The sequence below is a fragment of the Tetrahymena thermophila genome (assembly GCF_000189635.1).
Source record: "Tetrahymena thermophila SB210 genomic scaffold scf_8254595, whole genome shotgun sequence".
Classification (NCBI taxonomy): domain Eukaryota; phylum Ciliophora; class Oligohymenophorea; order Hymenostomatida; family Tetrahymenidae; genus Tetrahymena; species Tetrahymena thermophila.
Window position 1 is genome coordinate 34865 of NW_002476366.1, and position 18982 is coordinate 53846.

An 18982-nucleotide genomic window follows, 5' to 3' on the forward strand; every position below is an offset into this window, starting at 1 on the left:
ATTTTCATAATTTGTGGAAAAATTGACAATGATAGTAATTATCTATAGTACAAGCACCACATAATTTGATCAATCAATACTGATAATCAGTAACTAATTTAGTTAGTCTTTCTTGATTTCTATTTGAATAAATAAATAATTATTATTATATTTAGCTAAAATGGTATCTAAAATCCTTTTTTTTCTACAACAAAGATTTTTATTAATAGGTTAATTTTGATTCTCATATTATATTTAAATATATTTCATATTAACTATGCTAGTATATTTAGAATAAATATTTATTTGAACTAAAATAAATCATATTTATAGAAAATTTTCTTTACTTAAAAAGACCTCAAAACTGAGCATTTTTTAAAAAATAAAATGTAATATATTTTTTAATTAAAGTAGAATTAATTTTATTTAAATGTATATTTAACTATTTAAGTTGTCCTTATTTGTTTTAATTCAGCTTTTTTCCATTAAAAGTAATTTAATTTAAGTTATTCAAATACATTCTTCAAACTGATTGCTTGTTTAATTTTATATTCTCAAATACAAATAAACAAAAAAACAATATTTTAATAATTTCTTAATTTAAAGATTACATTGTTTCTTTTTCTCAAGCCTTTAGAATAAAATTCAATCAAAATTTTTTAAATAAATAAACATTTATAACTTTTTTTACATTTTAGCAAAATATTTTTTTTTAAATTCTTTATTTTTTTAAAATTTTTATTATTTATACAAATTAGTAAATAAAAAATGGAAAATAAATGATGCAAATAGAGATTTTGTATTGCTTAAGAAAACAAAACTCTTTGCTCATTCAAACAATATATAATTTGATAATTTAAAATATTAGTTTTAATAAGTATCAATTTAAAATCGATAATTTATTTTTGTTTTATAAATACTATTTAAAATTATTAACAAAAACACATTTCAAAACTTTAAAAAATGTATATTGTCTAAAATAAACTTTAGAGATGTTTCCATCTTTGTCACTAAATAATATAAATAAATTATGTAGTTAATAAAATAAAAATAGATAAAAATTTATTTATTTTAATACTGATAAATTCAAATTAATTTCATTAATATTTAAATAAATAACAAATTGAAATCTGTCTTCGTTTGAAAATTGTAAAGGGGAAAATAAATTTTTAATAAACAAAAAATTGATTAAATTAAGAAAAAGAAAAAGAATGTATTAGATATTTAAGCATAAAAGTTTTTAAAACCACTTATTCAAGTGATGGTATTTATCGATACCCAGATTAAAGTTTTTAACCATCATCATGCTTAATATGTCTCATACAATTCAACATCTTAAATCTTTAATAGATTTCAAAATGAGTAACATTCATTTTGGGAATTATCGCATAAATATTATTAAACCAGACAAAAAAATACTTTCTTTACCCATAATATTATAAAATAATAAACATAATTTAAGAAATAAGAACTAAAGGCAATTGAGCATTCAAAGAGCTATCTAGAGAGCAATAAAGAAGAGCTTACGCATGAGAGCTATAATATTTTACTTTTATAAAAATAAAAATAAAAAAAATACATTTAAATAAATATAAATCAAATAAATTTAATTAAATAAAAATCAAATAAATTTAAATAAATAATTAAAAATAAAATAAAAAACTAAGTGAAAAAAAATAATTAAAAGAAAATAAATATATAAATAAAAATAACAATCAAAATTAACAAATCAAAGAGTTAATTGTGATATCATTTTTTAATTTTTAAATGATATCTTTTTTATTTTGAATTTTTATCTCTAAATTAATAAAACTATTATTGTTGCATTTATCCACTTTATAAAATTATTGCAATTAATTTTGAATTATATATATACTTTATTTTTAGTTTTTCTAACCATTCATTCATTCATCCATCCATCCATCCAATCAATAAAATAAAATTATATTCATAGAACAAGTTAATTTTAGAAACTAATTTGTCATCTTTTCATTTGATAATTAATTTATTAATAAAAATTTTTTCATTTTTCAAAAAAAGTGCTTATAAATATTATATTTTGTCATTTCTCACAAATTAACCCTTTTATTTTAGTTAATATCAATTAGTATTTTTTTAAAAATAATACCCAAAAATATTCAAGAAATTTTTTGAAAAAAATAATAGCAATAAACAACAGCATCATTAATATATTTATTTATTAATTTTTTCATTTAAACTTTTTAGATTTTTTTTAAATCAATCAATAAAAAGAAATTGACTTTAAATATATTAAAATATCGAAAAAAAACACAATTAATTTTATAAATACATAAAATTTATAGTATTCAATATATTTAAATATATTTAGTAAAGATTTTGAAAAAAAGCTGAAAATAATGATTTAAATTTTTAGATAAAAAATAATGGATGGAATTTGTATCAATAATTCATTCATTCAAACCATTCAAAATATAAATTTATTTAATGAATATTGATCAAAAAATATTTGAAACAAAAATATAAAAATAGCTTATAAGTAGACTTGAAACAAAACTATCAGATATATATACAAAGACAGACAGATATATAGATAGAGTATATATACAAAAATTGCTTGATTAAATATAAGATTGATAGAAGTAGGAAAATGGAAGTAGAAAAAAAGGATTAGAAAAAAGGAGACGTTATTTAAGAATCTAAAGAGTATTTAGATTAGTTTTAAGCTAAAAAAGATGAAGAAAACAATCAAAAAGAAGAACAAGTTATTAAATTTACTCATAAGCTTCACGACAAGTATGGGTTTTTGAGCAATCTGTTTTAAAGCAAGATAATGATTGATAAATTATAGTTCATGTCAGTTGAGCACTACTATTAAGCAATGAAATTCGAAGGTACTAAAAAATTTGAAGTAATTAGAAGAGCTGGTAAGGCCATAGATGCTCATAAATTAGCTTAAAAGAAAGATACTCCCAAAAATCGCGATTGGTAAGATTTGAAAGTTGCCTATATGAAAAAAGCTATTCAAGCCAAATTTCAGTAAAATAAGGCTTTGAAAAAGCAATTAATAGAAACTTATCCAAATAAACTTGTAGATGTTACTCCTGGAGATAAATTTTGGGGTATAGGTGATAAAGAAGAAGGTAAAAATATGAATGGTTAAATTTTGATGGAAATAAGAGAATTGTGTATGAAAGAACCAGAAGAAGAAATGGAGTAGTCAATGAATGAATGAATAATTGATTAAGAATATTAAAAAATTAGTTGTTATTTATATTATTGAATTTTATGTGCTTAAGTACGTACTTTAATTATTTCATTTATTTACAATAAATCTTCTAATTTGAGAATTTTAGTAAAGTTAAATATAAAAGTAATAATTGCTTGTTTACTTTAATTGGTTTGAGAATTAAATTATCTATTTTACTTCGTAATTTATCTTTTTCAAGATATTTTATAATCATATTTTCTATTAGCATTTTAATGAAACATAATATTTTAGTATATTAAATATCCTTTTACAAATACGTAATTTTTAAGTTATAAAACTCTTAAATTATGTAAAAAAAAATTACTCTACTTCTATTTTAAATCATTAATTTTGTAATTTTTGTTTGGGTTTCTCAAATTTTTTTTATAGATTATTTCTAAGATAATAAAAGCTTAATGATCTAACAAATAAATTTTTTTATTATTAGATAGATTATTCCCTGATACCTTCTCTTCTTATTACCATAATATTGATTATAATACTTGAATGAGAGAGTATGTGTATACTGTTTACAAATTTAAACACTCTTCAAGAATTTTACTATTAATAAATTTATCAATTAATTTAAAAAGAAGATTAGATTGATAAAATAACCTCAAAATAAAGTGTATTCTAAAACAGTGAGTTAAGGCTGACTCTAAAATAAGGAATTTTCTCTTTTGTCTTTTTAATATTAACACTTATATATAATTATAAATTGATATCTATTTTTATTGTGTATTTGTATTAAAATATTTAAATTTATATAATTTTTATAGATATTCTATTTAAAATAAATATCATATTACTAAAAAAATTGCTCTAAAAAAGTTTTTTTTATAGGATTATTTAAATTGGTATTATTTTATGAAATGATATCTAATTATTCTATAAATGATATCTATATTTATTATCAATAAATAATACAATGTTTTACATAACATTAAAATATTTTTTAATAGAAATCTATAAATATTTTTATAAATTTCATTTTTATTCTCATCCTCACTTGCTATTATATTATTTGATAAATAAAAACTAATAATCATTAAGATGTTTTCTTTAGATTATTCGATATTTATATTTTTTTATCAATAATTTGATTATATATAGCAAATTATGCATGATATAATAGCTTTAATATTTTATTTCTTAAAATTTAATAATATATCTATAGTGCAGTGCATTCGGTTGCCACTTCTTTAGATAAAAAGATTTTTCTTATTGTTATTACATATTTAAAATAAACACCAGACATATAAAGAAAATCAAAAGGCAATTCTTTATAGAAGAATTATTAATAAATAAAAGGAATTAAAGAAAATTAAACAATAAATCTTTTTAGAAAAATAACCAAAATCCTCTCTCGGAAAGAAAATAATAATTAAAACTGAAAAATTAGTACGAATTTCAAGTGAAAAGTTTTTATCTGAATTAAAGAAATTTGTGAAAAATAAATTTATATTATAAAATTTGCAACGATGTATTTAACTTCGAAGTCACAATTTACTATTTTATAAAACTGTTTGAGACAAAAATTTTTACAAAAAATACAACTATTAGGTGTAATTTAGATTAAAAGATCGGTTATTTCAATTTTTTTTAATATACATTCTAATAATGTCAATTTACGTCAGTGATTCTTGTTTTATATTGCTATACTTACCAATTCAATTATAGAAAAAAACTTTTAGTTAAATTAACGCTAGCTAGGATGATAGATTTAAGAACCAAAATAAATTTTATTAATTTTTAAAAAATTAATTATATTACGTATGCATTAAAACCAATAAAAAAATAAAATGTCAATCATTTATTAAAAAATTTTTGTATTTTTAAACTTTTAATCCAAAATGATGCTAAATATTAGCTTTTTGAAAGATATTTTACAGTTATTTTAAAGGCATATATTTTTACCTTAAAATATAATTTGATTTCCATTATAAAAAATTATGATTAAACTCATAATAAAAAATGCTTATACTCTCTCAATCAATCAATTAATCATCAATTTACTTATTTATTTATTCCGAAAAATAAAATCCTTAATCATTTAATCTTATTTTTATTGACTCAACATTTTGCTTTATATATTTTTAAATTTCTATTTTTTATTTATAAGATAAATTACAATTTTTATTTTTGATAAGTCTTACAGGAATATATCAATCAGTAGATGCATTCAATGATGGAAATTAATAAATTATTTGCTTTTTTTTATTAATTAATTAACTTACTAATCAACTAATGTTAATTAGAAAAACTCTTGATAAACTTCAAATCAATTTATTTATGACTGTTGGTTAGTATTGATCTTTCTCTAATTAATATTTTGTAAATAAGATATTTAAATAAAATATTTGATTTTATTCTTTTTTTAAGTATTTTAGAATAATTATTTGATAAAAATCTAGAGATAAAACAAACACCTCAAAAAAAATGTAATGGAAATTTTTTTTAAATTAATAATACGTACTTAATGACAAAATAAAATTTAAAAAAATTTTATATCAGTGAAAATTTTTAAATCAAGTTTCTTTTCTCACTTAGCGTTTGGATTATTTTCGAATTATATATAAAATTATAAATAAAAGTTTAAAGATATCAATCAAATAAATACTTTATCATGAGAAATATACGAATACTAATAAAATTCATTCAAGTAATGTTAGTTATTTTGATTATTTTTTCTATTTATTTGGTAAGATGATTTAGTGTTCTTATAAAATCTGATTGACTAAAGCTTTACAGAGTTTTACTTTGATTTATTATAATATCAAACTATATTTAACAAAAATAATTTAATTTAAAAGTGGGTGAGAAACCTTAATTAATTTAAAAATCGGATAATAATTGTAAAAAATAAAGATTGTAAATTAGAAAAACACCTACCTAGTTTCAGTAAGCAATGACAACTTTACTAGTTCTCATAAAACTCCTAATCTTATTTAAGATTAGCCTTTGCTAATTGTAAAACTAAATCTACTCATAATTTTATGTGAACAGGTATGATTATCAAGACTAAGATGGATAAGCTTTTAACATAAAGATTGCTTCAATATCTAATAATCTATTTGTAGCTAGTAACCAAGGAGGAGTTATTATTTTTGATGCAAAAAACTCTAAAAAAGTTGCTTAACAAACCTTTGGATCTAAAACTCTATGTGTGACTGTAGAGTGTTCAAATGACGGAACATATTTCCTAGCTGGAGTACTCCCCAATTTAATTAAGGCATATTCTTTCTAATCAAAGACTGTATAGATTACTTAGCTATATGAATACAAGTATGATGAATAAATATAGGACATGATTAAGAGTGGAGATGAAAGGTTTCTTTATGTCATCGGAACCTACTAGATGATAACCGTGGTTGATTTTTAAGTGAGAGACTAATTCAAAGTTCTTGCTAAATTAAGCTAAAATAATAATCGTATTATCAGAAAAACTATTTTGGTTTCTAAATCAAATAACTATTTTTATGTCGGTGGAGGTATGGCAGGACTTTTTGTTTATAAATATGATTAGCAATAAAATTAAATCATAAATCTAGCTTTAGTTCCCACTGGATACGTAGCTTCTGCCTGCATAGGAACATCAGATAATAACTATATGTACGGAACTAATTAATATACTGGATTGTATGTAGCTGATTTGAGACCTTTGCAAGGTATAGATTCTTCCTAATACCCATTATCCCTACCTATAAAAATTGTCTGGCCATTTTAAACCATATAACCTCTCGCATACTCTATTAATATTTCCCAAAACGAAGATATGATCTACGTAGGAGTCAGGTCCTAAGGTATTTTAGTATTTAACATAACTGACAAACTTAATCCTTAGTATTTCTACTAAATTTAAATTATTTCTCTTTCTTATTACATCACATTTTCCTCGAATTATTAATATCTCTACTATGCCAACGCTAATAGCGTTTATACTTTCTAGCTTATTGATATGAATCTAAACGATTAGGTTCCAAACGTATTTAATTCTCAGTAATTTGTTCAAAAAAATGAGCCTTCTTTCATGAAGCCTTACTGCAGCATATTTGATGATAATTTTTATTTTGGTTTTTTTAATGCTCATCTATTTAGTGTTGGAAACATTTAAGGTAATCCTTATTAGTTAGACATACCTTCCAATAAGGTTTATAATATTTGGTCTGCTTCATTGACTTAATATAAAGGTTCAACAATATTTTACGTCCCCTTAATTGGTCTTTCCAAAACAAACGTTGCCTTTTACGCATATGACTATAGCTCATTGTATACTAGCTCAGACGTTACTCTAATGTTAACATTTTCTTTGCCTGATTAATATGTTAATGAAAATATTGCATAATTAGATTTTAATTTAGATTAAACACTTTGTGTAGTAGCATAATATAGTGGTTTCTATCTCCTAAAATTCGATGGACCCTTAAAGATTACTTTCCTATAATACTACAGAAATTAATACTATCAAATAGTTGGTACAACAAAAAGAGCGGTTTTCTCAAAAGACAATTAATACATATTAATTTCTATATAAAATTTTGGTTTGTCAGTAATCTAAATATAGGAGAATTATAAGCTTGTGCAAGTGAATGATTTACAAACTCTTGGTGCAGAAAATATGATGAAATCTGATATTTCTACAGATTATTGCTTTTTATATGATGGCAGTAATGGCTTTGCAATAATTGATTTGACTGCGCTTCCATAAATTAAAATCCTTTCTAGAATTTCGCTGACAGGGTGGACCATCTTTGGTGTTTCTCTCTATAATGATAGCTACGTATTTGTTTAACAGAATGAAAAAGGAATGATTTCAGTCATTGATATAAGAGATAAATAAAATATTTCCCTGTTTAGTTAGTATGAAAGAGGAGCAGATTAAGCGTAGTCAGCATGCGTTTCTAAAAATTACGATTTCTCATTTATTTAGAATAATAATTATGTGCTTGTAATGCCTTTAAAATCTCAGATAATGCTCCAATCGACAGCTAGAGAAATAGCCATAATAAATAATACATAGTAATTTGTGAAGGCTATTTAGAAGGATGAAATACTCTAAGTCGGACAGACAGTTTAATTTTATTTTTAGATTCTTTACCCAAAATCATAGCAAATGGTAATCTAAAAAATTAATATTTATTAAAACTTTTAAGAACAAACCCTCCCAACTTGGATGATTTACAACTAACAAACTTAAACGTTAACTATGGTGCTTGATAAAACAAACGCAGGAACAACCAGCTCATAAATCAATAGAATCATTTTACTCGTTTACACCTTCTGCCCTTTGAGCAGTACTTCATTTTTCTACCCTAGCGGATTGGGAATAACTACCTAAGACTAATCAAAATAAATTTATGCTTATTTAAAAAGTCAAAATATTATAGGTGTATAGAACCAACTAAGTTCCGATTTTAACCCAAGTTTGGATCTAACTATTAACGTACCTGGCATGAATACTCAAATAATCAATAATGTAAAGCAAACTTTAGTATAATCAGTGTGGATAAACTAAGTTGTACTTTAGACATAATCAAGTCTTACTTTTGATTCCTTTAATAGCATCATCTCTTCAAGAAGTAACGCTGTCACTGTTTAGTTGAATGCTATCACTGGTAAATTTGTTACTGTCAGCTATTCAGGAGCTACTGTTTAATACTCTATTAATCAGAATGAGTTAGATTTGACAGGACCTTTACAACAAATTAATTCTATCTTAGCTTAAAAAATTATTTTCTACACCTCTAACTAAACTGATACTAACTAAATTAGCATAACAATTAACGACAACCTTAATTTCCCCATAAATTACTAGTGCAATGCTGCTAAATGTAGTTTTATCAAGTTTAAAGAGTAGATATCTGTTTAACAGATAAATAATTTATAAACGCAAATTGAAACAAAATATACCGATTCTGTAATAGATATTGAGACGAGTTATTCTATATAATTTATGTAGAGTACATTTAAAGTGAGTGATATTTAAACTATCACATACACATTTAAGTATAAAACAAATGAAATGGAATATTTTGTTGATTTTGATCCTACGTTTTGGCTCTAGTCTTAAAGTGATAAGCAGCTCTCATTCTATGGAAATACTCAATATTCTCAGCTTGGAAAAATATACACTATATAAATTACCGCTTTTGATGGTTATACCTCTGTATCAGATTAATTCCATCTAAAGGTATAAGGAATCCCTTTCTCCTATATATTTAATATTTTACTGAAAGTAATAGGACCCTTAGTAGCAATTTTAGGTCTTTACAAATATAGAAGCCTTTTAGTTAATTCTGTAGTTGTTAATTACTTTACTTTTAGCTAAGAAAATATTAATTTTGAAGCAAAATACTTTAAAAAAATTCCTTTAATTGGAATTAAATGGAAAAAATGCTCAATTTTAATCGATAATTTATTTTTATTAGTATAGAGAGAAATTTAATAACAAAATGGTGAAAGGGCAGCTGTAAAAGTAAAATCAAATAAAAAGCGATACCATATTCATCAAAACTTAATTAAAAATAAAAATATTTTCAAAAATTTGGAGCATTCCAAAAAAGACAGTCACTTGGAGAAGAGATACTTGAACAAAGACGGAAGTATTAAAATGTGTTAACTTTTAGAAGATTTTAATAACTATAAAGAGGTATTATTTATAAAAAATAAAAAATTAGAAGAGATTAAAAAATATTTTGGCTAAGCTTTGCAACCAGATTCACTATATTACGAGTCTATAAAATCATATGCTTGCCTTTAACTCCTTAAATTAGATCCTAAATCCTATTTTACTTTCTTGTTTGTTAAATAGTAACTTATATTTGAGGGATTTAGCACTAAAAATGATTGGTACTTAAAAATAGTTGAAATAGACCACCGTTACAAAGAAGAACTAGACCATTCTCCTTTTTCATAAGTTTAAATTAAATAAAAAGAGCTGCAATAAATAATATCTCATCTTTATGATTATGAGTAGAACGCTTATTAGATAAACAGCAACTAAAATATTATAAATCAAGGTACTTAAATTAACATGAGATTAATTGAAAGTTGCATTATTTCCGAAGTACATGGTTTGACGTTTGACAAACTCAGCTACTTTTAATAATTTTAAGGTGAGGCTTTGCACTTAAACTCTCAGTAAGTATCAAATATCCAAGGTTTCAAGCTATGCGAAAAAGGGATACTTTAAAAAGTAAGAAAAATATGCAATCAAGAGTATATACCTTATGGTGTCTAGTAGAATATGAAATTTCCTGATTGGCTGCGCTTGAAATTCAAAGATGATTACCTAAAGCTTTAAGGAACTCCTACATCAAACAATGAAGAATAAATTTTAATAAGAATATTCGACTTAGATGGTTATATAGTAAAATAATTTATGATTAATATATAGCCTTACCTTTCTAATACATTTATCATGATTCCAGAAGAAAAATAAAATGATCACAATACTAATATTATTAATTAATAAATTACTGCGAGTGGTCGCTTGGCATCTTTGCAATAAAAACTAAAATTATAATATTTACCAGATAGCAAGCTAGATTCAAAAGTAGTATCACTATACTCCACCCCCAGATTACTAGATTAGCAGATATAACCTAAAATGTTTGATTGATTTAATTTTCATTCTTGTTTTGAATTATATATATATATTTCTTAAAATAACAACTAAATAATTACTATTATTATTTATTTTATTCATTGATTTATTTATCTATATTGTTAACTCTTTATTTATTAACAAAAGTAAATTATTTACAAAATTTTCCTAATTCTCTATCAATAACCTCAGCCTAATCAACTAAATATTTTATTGATTTAACTATTTACAAATATTTACTATTTACACTTGAAAATTTAAAATAAACAAGTAAGTAAGTAAGTAAAGTAATAAATATAAAAAGATAGTTTTTTTTATTTCATGATTTTTTTATCAATAATTTGTATCGATAAATAAAGAGTAAGTAAGTAACAAGTTAGAAAAATAAATAAGGATAGAAATATAACATTGTTTTGAATTTAATTTTTGCATGATTAGTATTTTTATTTTTTGAGCTTAGTATTAGTTAGCTTTTTTGTTAACCAGTGATAGATAATATTTAGTAGTTTAAGCTTATATATATTTTAATTTAATATGTGCTTGCTTGTTTATTTATTGGTTAGTTAGTTAGTTTGTGAATTTTCAAAAATTAATTTGGCAGGTTTTTATTTTAACATAATTAAAAAAATTTATTTATGGGTTTCGATCATATTTCTTATTGAGTATCAATGGAATCTAAATCTGATAAAGAAACAGATGTTTAAATTAAATTTTAATTGATTATATTGTAGTAGGAAAGAAGGTACTGAATTTATGATTTGTTAATATTTTAATCAATACTAATTTGCTTTTAAAGCTCTAGTATTTTTCTTATCCTATATTCAATATTTTTCATATACATTATTAGTAAATCGTTCAGATCAGGTTAAGGTAGATTACTATTTTCACAGATAAACTTTATGTCATTAAGTATAAGACATTCTGCTGGTAATGGAAGCTAAACAACTTGGAAGAGAAGCTTCCTCAAAGCAGAAATCTCATTGTAAACTCTTATGATTTCTTTCTTAAGTTTGTTTCCTTAAAGTTCTTAACTTGAATGTGAGCATCCCATGTTTATTTGAGAAAATTAGCTTTATTTTAATAGACAAAGGTTGAAAAATTAATGATTTATTTTTTTTTTTGATATTTGACTTAATAACAGTCACTAAAATTTTATTTTTTTTGTGGGAAATTAATTATTGTTTATCTATGACCCTATTTTTTTCTTTTCAAATTTAATAAATAATTTGATCTAAATTACTTCGTAATATAAATCATTAATTTGTTTCTTTGTTATTTTGTATGTTTGCTAATTCATTTATCTATTTATCAATCAGTGGTTTGTTTCATCTTTAATTTTTAGCAAGTGAGTAACAATCGATATAATTAACTTAAATAAGATTTTTTTGTAATTAGCCGAAATTTTCTTAATTTTACTGTTTTGCCTAGTAACATTTTATTTTCTTCATTAAGCTAAAATATCATGATTAGATTTTCTTCCCATATTTAAATAAATATTTGTAATTTTATATGTAATATCTAATCATCTCAAATATAAATTCACACTATAATAGCAGTGTATTATGATTTTTTAAATCTATTATTTTGCCTTAAAAAGTCTGCTTCTTTAGTTCTATTTTTTTGTTATTCTATTTATATATAGATAGATTCTATCGAGTATATTATTTTCCAATTTATAATAGATAGATAGTTTTAGAAATTTAAAAAATATAACTAAAAAAATTTTTAATGAATGACATTTAATAAATATTCTTTTGGATTCTTATAATTGTAAAAATAGTAAGCATAACAAAAATAAAGCTAAATAAATAATCAATTTGTTATTTTCTATCCTAAACTACGAAAAACAAACACTGATATGAGAAATTTATAAATTATTTGTAACAAATTAGTACCTTTATTTTTATTATAAATAATAGAATTTCTCTTCTAAAAATAGGTAAAAAACTTAATACTTTGATAAGTTTTTTAATGGATTTAATAAATAAATATTTAACTTTATTTTGTTATTAAACATTTGTGAAATTTCAATCCTTGAATGTTTTAAACGCATCTTATCTGCTCAGCAGTTAATTAAAGTTTTTATAATAGCTACTTTATTTTTTCAATCTATTAATAATACATCTATTTATATTTTTTTATCAGTATTAAGGTATGATTTTATTCTTTCCTTAATTAATAAAAAGCATGATAAATTCAAATTTAAGCTAAAATAGAAAAATGAAAAGTAAGTCTTTTTATAAAAGAAGTAAATTTCTCTTTCATTCAACAAAACCTTTATTAAATTTTTTGAATATACTATATTTTCAATATTAATTCGTTATCAAAAATAAAAAGGTTAAAATTTATTTCATATTCATATAATCATTACACTGAAATGATGTATTTTTTATAAGTAAAATAAATTAACCTAAGTATAAGTGTTAACCTTTATAAATAATACAACTTTTTAAAAAATCGATCATTTATTTATGTTATTTTTTCTAACATTAGAATCAAGTTTTAATTAAATATTACTAACAAAAATAGTATCAGTTAGTAGTGATCTTTAGCTAGAGAAATAGATAAATTTTAGATATTGCTCATCTACTAACACTACTGTAGGTACTCTTAAATAAGGATGGCAAATGTAAGGATTATTTTTTGGTTAGGTGGAGAGAAGATGAAAAAATTAAAAATAAATTTTAATTGTCCCTCCTTATTGAAGACAACCTATAATACATATATTAATTTTAGAATTTTACATTTAATGTTTCTATTTTAGAAATGTCTATTATATTTATTTTTTTAATAAGCTGCTTGTTTATTTATTCAATTTTTTAATTAAAAAATATGTTTATTATCTTTTATTATTTCATATTATCTGCTCTATTGGGTGTTTAATTGAAAACTTACAAAATAGAAACGAGACAAGAGATTTACCTTAAATTTTTTTTATTTAGATTATAAAAGTTAAAATATCTATAATTAAAATACATATTTGTTAATTTTATAAAGTTAGTTAGTTATTGATTATTTGTCTAATGATCAAATAAGCAAGTACATAAATACAATTTGAAAAATAAATAAACTATCTTAAAAAAGAAAGAAAAAAATAAATTCAGTTAAACGTTTGTAATAGATGGATGGATAAAATATATATGATTAATTTTGTCAATTTAAAGATAAAGCATTTATTTTTAATTTATGTTTATAAAGTAATTATATTATATTTTACATAAAATGTCAATTGATTTATTCATTAATTGCTTTAATTGCTGGATTATGATTTGATTTATCTATTTATTTAAAATACTTATTATTTTTTATTTATTTGTTTGTTTGTTAATTTATCTGTTAATGATCTTCTGATTTTATTAATTTCATTTATTCAATGTTTTTTAAGTTATGTATAAATATGTTTTAATAGTTTTTATATATCTATTTTTTAAATATGTTTTTATAAGTGGAAAAAAGAATAATTCGCTCTACAAAAAAATAGCTCAATTAAACAATCTTTTGAATTTCACTCGCTCTTGGGATTTATTTATTTATTTAGAAATGACATTAAATAAAAAATTTATAAAGAAAAGAAGGATAGCTGATTGATGCTAATTTATATAATTTAGTTCTGATGACATGCTAATACCTGCATGTTGGAATTAAAAACTTAGTACCTGGTATAGTTATTGAATGCATATTTTCTTTAAAATTCCGAGATGTTAAAAACTTATACGATGGACAAAAACTTTGAACAATAAATGTCTAACTTAGCATCTTTTGGGAGTAGCTAGCTCTATTTATTACTTGCTTATTTAATTTATTTTGTTTGATTTTAATTTTAGAAAATCTTTTACTTCTTATTATTAACTTATGGAATTATTAATTAAGAAAATAATTGATTTTTAACTGAATTTCTTTTTTTTCTTTTCTTAACAAAATATAAGTTAAGAAATTTCTTATTTAATTAAATTTTGTAAAAACACTTTTTTTAGATTTAATTTTTGAATATCTTTCAGAAAAATATTATGAAATTTTATAAAAATGTAAAAAATTATTGATACCTTTTTAATATTTAGAATACTTTCTAAATTCATTGCCAATTTTTAAAAATTACTCTATACATTAGAAAAATTTGAAAGATATTAAACAGTCAATTCTCAATGATTAAAATTTTGAAATATTTACATTATAATAAATGTTTAGTATTTTTCATAATTTAGATAAAATATTTTTATCTTTTTAATAATTATTAAAAATACAAATTTACAAATACAATTTTTAAATTTATGATAATTTAGAAAATAATTTTGTTTAATATTAAAAAAAATATTAAATAAAATGGCTGGAGAGATTATTTATTTACTGTTTTAACCAGATATTATGCTTTAAAATTCTTCAAAAAAAGTTGTTTAATAAATTTAAGTTTTATAAATATATAATATTCTTTATATAATTTTAAAAGATAAGATAAAATAATTTCAAGGACAAACATCATATTTTTAATACTTAATCTTTGTGAGTAATGAATTATATAATTATATACATTTTGTTATATTTTAAAAAAATAAACATTTTTAAAATTAAATAAATTATTCTATTTTATTTATAAAATTTTTAATTTAAAGACAATTTTAGTTCGTATTGCTTGCTATTTATTTGCTTTTGATTAATAGTAAGATTCAAAATTTAAAAAAACCTAACTTTGAAAATTGTTTAATTAATTAATAAAGGGGGAAAAATAAAAAACTATTAGAGATCAGAAAAGATAAATAATATATTAACTAATTAAATCATAAATAGAAGAAAAAATAAAAGAAAGTGAAAGAATTACTAAAAATGATCTTCAAAGTTTTTCATACTTAAAAAATAAAGTCGCAGACATGCCCAAAAATAAAAAATTTAAATCTGTGACTTTATGCGATTACTACCAATTTTTTAACACTTGATCATATTATGTAGTAATTCTTTTATTTCTTGCTGGAAGGCAAGTAAAAAAAAATGGATTTTTCAAAATAAAAAAAATAAATAACTAAACAAATGATTTGAAATATATAATCGCATTCTCTTTTAGAAAAATTAAAATTATAAAATATTATTTTTTAAATACTAAGCTTAGATAAAACATTGATACAGAACTCCAATCATCTCTCGATATATCTCTCATAATTTATTGAAATATTTATAAAATAGTATAAAATCAAAAAATAAATGAATAAAATATAAATAAAAATAAATAAATAAAAATAATAAAAATAAATAAATAAAAACTATTAAATTGATAAAAAAAAGCATAAAAATAAATAAATAAAATTAAATAAAAAACAAAAAAAATATAAAAATAATATAAATAGACATGCAAATCTATATGTTTTAGGCTCATCTTTTAAATTTTTTTTTAATTTTAAGTAATATATATGTATTCAGTTTTGAAATTTTTAATGGAAATTTAATTTATTTTTTATTGAATAAAAACTCCATTTTTTAGCATGACCATTCATTTTTTAATTAAACACATTTAAAAATATAAAAAAATTTTGTACAACTGTGTAAGTAAATTTATTTATTTTGAAAGGTTAATTTTTAAGTTATTTATTTTTCTATTTTTTTTTTCAAATTATTAATTGCGTAATAAGTTAATATGATGGTAAAATAAATAAATAAGTATATATATTGAATGCTGAACTAATAAATAACTAGGTATTGTTTGAGAAGAACTATGAATATTTTATTTAATTTAACTAATATAGAATATGCAAATAAAATATTTATTAAATTTATATAAAAAGCTATTGCTTTGAAAATATATAACTAAACATACTTGCATTTAAGCAAGCAGATCAGTACATGAATCCATCAATAAACCACATATTTCTGTCTTCAATATGAGGGTGAGATCTAACATCGAAGTCAGCTCCGTATCCATTAACACCGTCATTAGAACAGAAGATATATTGATTGCAAGCAGTAGATTAAATAGCCCAGACACCAGGAGTTTAGGTTTTTAATACATAGACTTTGTTTCTTTCTTCAGCGTAGGGGTGAGATCTAACATCATAATCACTACCGTATCCTTTGGAACCGTCGTTAGCAACGAAAAGGTATTAACCACTCATTTAGTGCTTGATGATGCAAAGGCCATTTCCTAAATGCTCAATAATGAATTTGTTTCTTTCTTCAACATTGGGGTGAGTTCTGATATCGTAGTCTTATCCAAGACCTCTAACACCATCATTAGAAACGAAAAGGTAGTGATTGGGATTAGTGTAAGATCTAATGGTGCAGTTGTAGAAAACTTAAGGTTGTCCGTATCCAACGTTAGTAACGACTGGGATAGGTTGGGTAGGATATTGATTGTATGGTTGTTAAGGATATCCTTGTTGGGGAAATTGTTGGTATCCTTATTGGTATTCTCCACTGTGGTGGTGATGGTGATGGTGGTGACCGCCTTATCCTGGGTAATACATTTTATCTTTTGGTTTTGCTTTTTTTTAAGTTGATGAAAGTAAGTTTTTAATTAATTTATGTTTTATTATTTTTTTATAAATAAAATTTTGCCAAGTTTCGCTCAATTTAATTTGATGAGTGAATCAAGAGAAAAAAAAGGTAAATCTTATTAATTTTATAGACTTAGAGTTGAATTAGAAGATCACCCGAGAAATCTTTACTAAAACTTTATTGTATTTTTGTAAATTTATTTGCTTTTTTAATCACGCATGAAATATCTTTTTTTGGTGATTAGAAAAAAAATATTACCCAATCATAAAAGATATAAAAAAATCTTTGCATGCTTATATCAATCCAATTTTATGCTTACCTCTATTTTATGAGCAACCTGATCAAAAATTTATTTTAAAAAGAATAAATGTGAAATTTAGTGTCTTAAATAAACTTTTCTTCAAAAAAATATAAAACAATTTAACATTTAAAATAAATTCTATAAATCATGTACAAAATAGTTTATATTTTAGATGATCAAATCTTAGTCAGTTAATTCAATTATTTTGAAAGAGTATTACCAAAATGAATATGAATAAGATTATAAATGCGTATAAAATCATTTATTATAACTAGCAACTTACATTTTTTAGCATTAATAAGCTAGCTATTGGTTTTTTACATAAGTTCAGATGCTATATACTTAATGAATTAAGATATTATTAGGTAATATAGCTTAAAATAACTTTATAAAACACAATCAAAAATTCAATTTAGTTATTTGAATTATTCAAGAAACATATTATAAATATGTAAATTTAAGATTATCTTAGAAGTATTTGATAGCAATTTTTGGAAAAAATGAATATCAAAATATTAATCATCTTTAAAAGTTAATATTAATCAAGCTTTAATTTAAATAGTAACATACATATATGTTTATATCCATTTTTCTTACTGCTAATAAGATAAATATATAAGCAGATTATTAAATTGTTCATTTAACTCATAATAATATTTATTTGAATAAAGATTTCCTATTTTTATGAAATTAGCATAGAAAGAATGCATAGGAATTAAGCTTTTTTATTGTAATTTTATAATGCTTATGAGTATTTTTAAGCTTTAAGAAAAACAAAAATTGCTTATTAAGAATGATTGCAAAATTTACATTATTTTATTTACCTAACAAAAGAGACACGTAAAATTGTAATAAATTAGTGTTGCTGTCCTTGAATGAACCTAATTAAAAAATTAAGATAACTATTACAGTTAATTAAAATCTACACAAACACGAAAATTAACTTAAAAGATAAGCAAATAAATTCATGGATGGTGAATATATTTCACAGTTTATGTTATCTTCATCGAACACAAAAATATCTCATTTTGAAATCAACTTAAATTAGGAATTCGAAAAAATATATAATTTATTTATTTATTGATTTTTTATATCAGAAAAAAAATTGATTAGATGATAATTAATTACCTCACCAGAAAAATTATAAATAGATACATCAAATAGAAGAAATTATAAAATTAAGATTTTTTAATATTTTTATTTCACTTCTTTCTTTTTTATCTCACGAAAAATAAATCCTTCTATTTTTATTTACATTTTTTAAGAAATTAAAGACCTATTTAATATCATTGTAAGATATTTATTTAGCTTTAACTAAACAGATAGTATTATTAAGTGAGTATATTCTATCTAAGATTTCATAAGTGAACACATTTATTTGATATAAAAT

The 18982-nt window shown here is 21.6% G+C and overlaps 7 protein-coding genes across 7 annotated transcripts; 3 read left to right on the forward strand and 4 right to left on the reverse strand. All coding sequences in view use genetic code 6, as the record gives it.

Annotated features, from left to right (window-relative positions):
* Positions 1-1240: 1240 nt before the first annotated feature.
* On the forward strand, positions 1241-1726 carry TTHERM_000998881 (hypothetical protein; the record flags this gene model as incomplete). The annotated part of the gene is made up of 1 exon (XM_012798241.1): positions 1241-1726. One exon carries the CDS (start codon positions 1241-1243, stop codon positions 1724-1726), a length of 486 nt encoding a protein of 161 aa, XP_012653695.1.
* An 882-nt stretch (positions 1727-2608) lies between these two features.
* TTHERM_00998900 (swarming motility protein ybiA) lies at positions 2609-3193 on the forward strand (the record flags this gene model as incomplete). Its single annotated transcript, XM_001030901.3, has 1 exon — positions 2609-3193. The coding sequence occupies one exon, from the start codon at positions 2609-2611 to the stop codon at positions 3191-3193; it is 585 nt and encodes a 194-aa protein (XP_001030901.1).
* Positions 3194-3757: 564 nt separating this feature from the next.
* Positions 3758-4147, reverse strand: TTHERM_000998908 (hypothetical protein; the record flags this gene model as incomplete). The annotated part of the gene is made up of 2 exons (XM_012798242.1): positions 3758-3769; positions 3824-4147. The coding sequence occupies 2 exons, from the start codon at positions 4145-4147 to the stop codon at positions 3758-3760; spliced, it is 336 nt and encodes a 111-aa protein (XP_012653696.1).
* A 694-nt stretch (positions 4148-4841) lies between these two features.
* Positions 4842-5174, reverse strand: TTHERM_000998909 (hypothetical protein; the record flags this gene model as incomplete). The annotated part of the gene is made up of 1 exon (XM_012798243.1): positions 4842-5174. One exon carries the CDS (start codon positions 5172-5174, stop codon positions 4842-4844), a length of 333 nt encoding a protein of 110 aa, XP_012653697.1.
* Positions 5175-6116: 942 nt separating this feature from the next.
* On the forward strand, positions 6117-10829 carry TTHERM_00998910 (calpain family cysteine protease; the record flags this gene model as incomplete). Its single annotated transcript, XM_001030902.3, has 1 exon — positions 6117-10829. One exon carries the CDS (start codon positions 6117-6119, stop codon positions 10827-10829), a length of 4713 nt encoding a protein of 1570 aa, XP_001030902.1.
* A 631-nt stretch (positions 10830-11460) lies between these two features.
* Positions 11461-11865, reverse strand: TTHERM_00998920 (hypothetical protein; the record flags this gene model as incomplete). Its single annotated transcript, XM_001030903.2, has 1 exon — positions 11461-11865. The coding sequence occupies one exon, from the start codon at positions 11863-11865 to the stop codon at positions 11461-11463; it is 405 nt and encodes a 134-aa protein (XP_001030903.2).
* A 4768-nt stretch (positions 11866-16633) lies between these two features.
* On the reverse strand, positions 16634-17335 carry TTHERM_00998940 (hypothetical protein; the record flags this gene model as incomplete). The annotated part of the gene is made up of 1 exon (XM_001030905.2): positions 16634-17335. The coding sequence occupies exon 1, from the start codon at positions 17258-17260 to the stop codon at positions 16634-16636; it is 627 nt and encodes a 208-aa protein (XP_001030905.1). The 5' UTR covers positions 17261-17335.
* Between the last annotated feature and the right edge of the window lie 1647 nt (positions 17336-18982).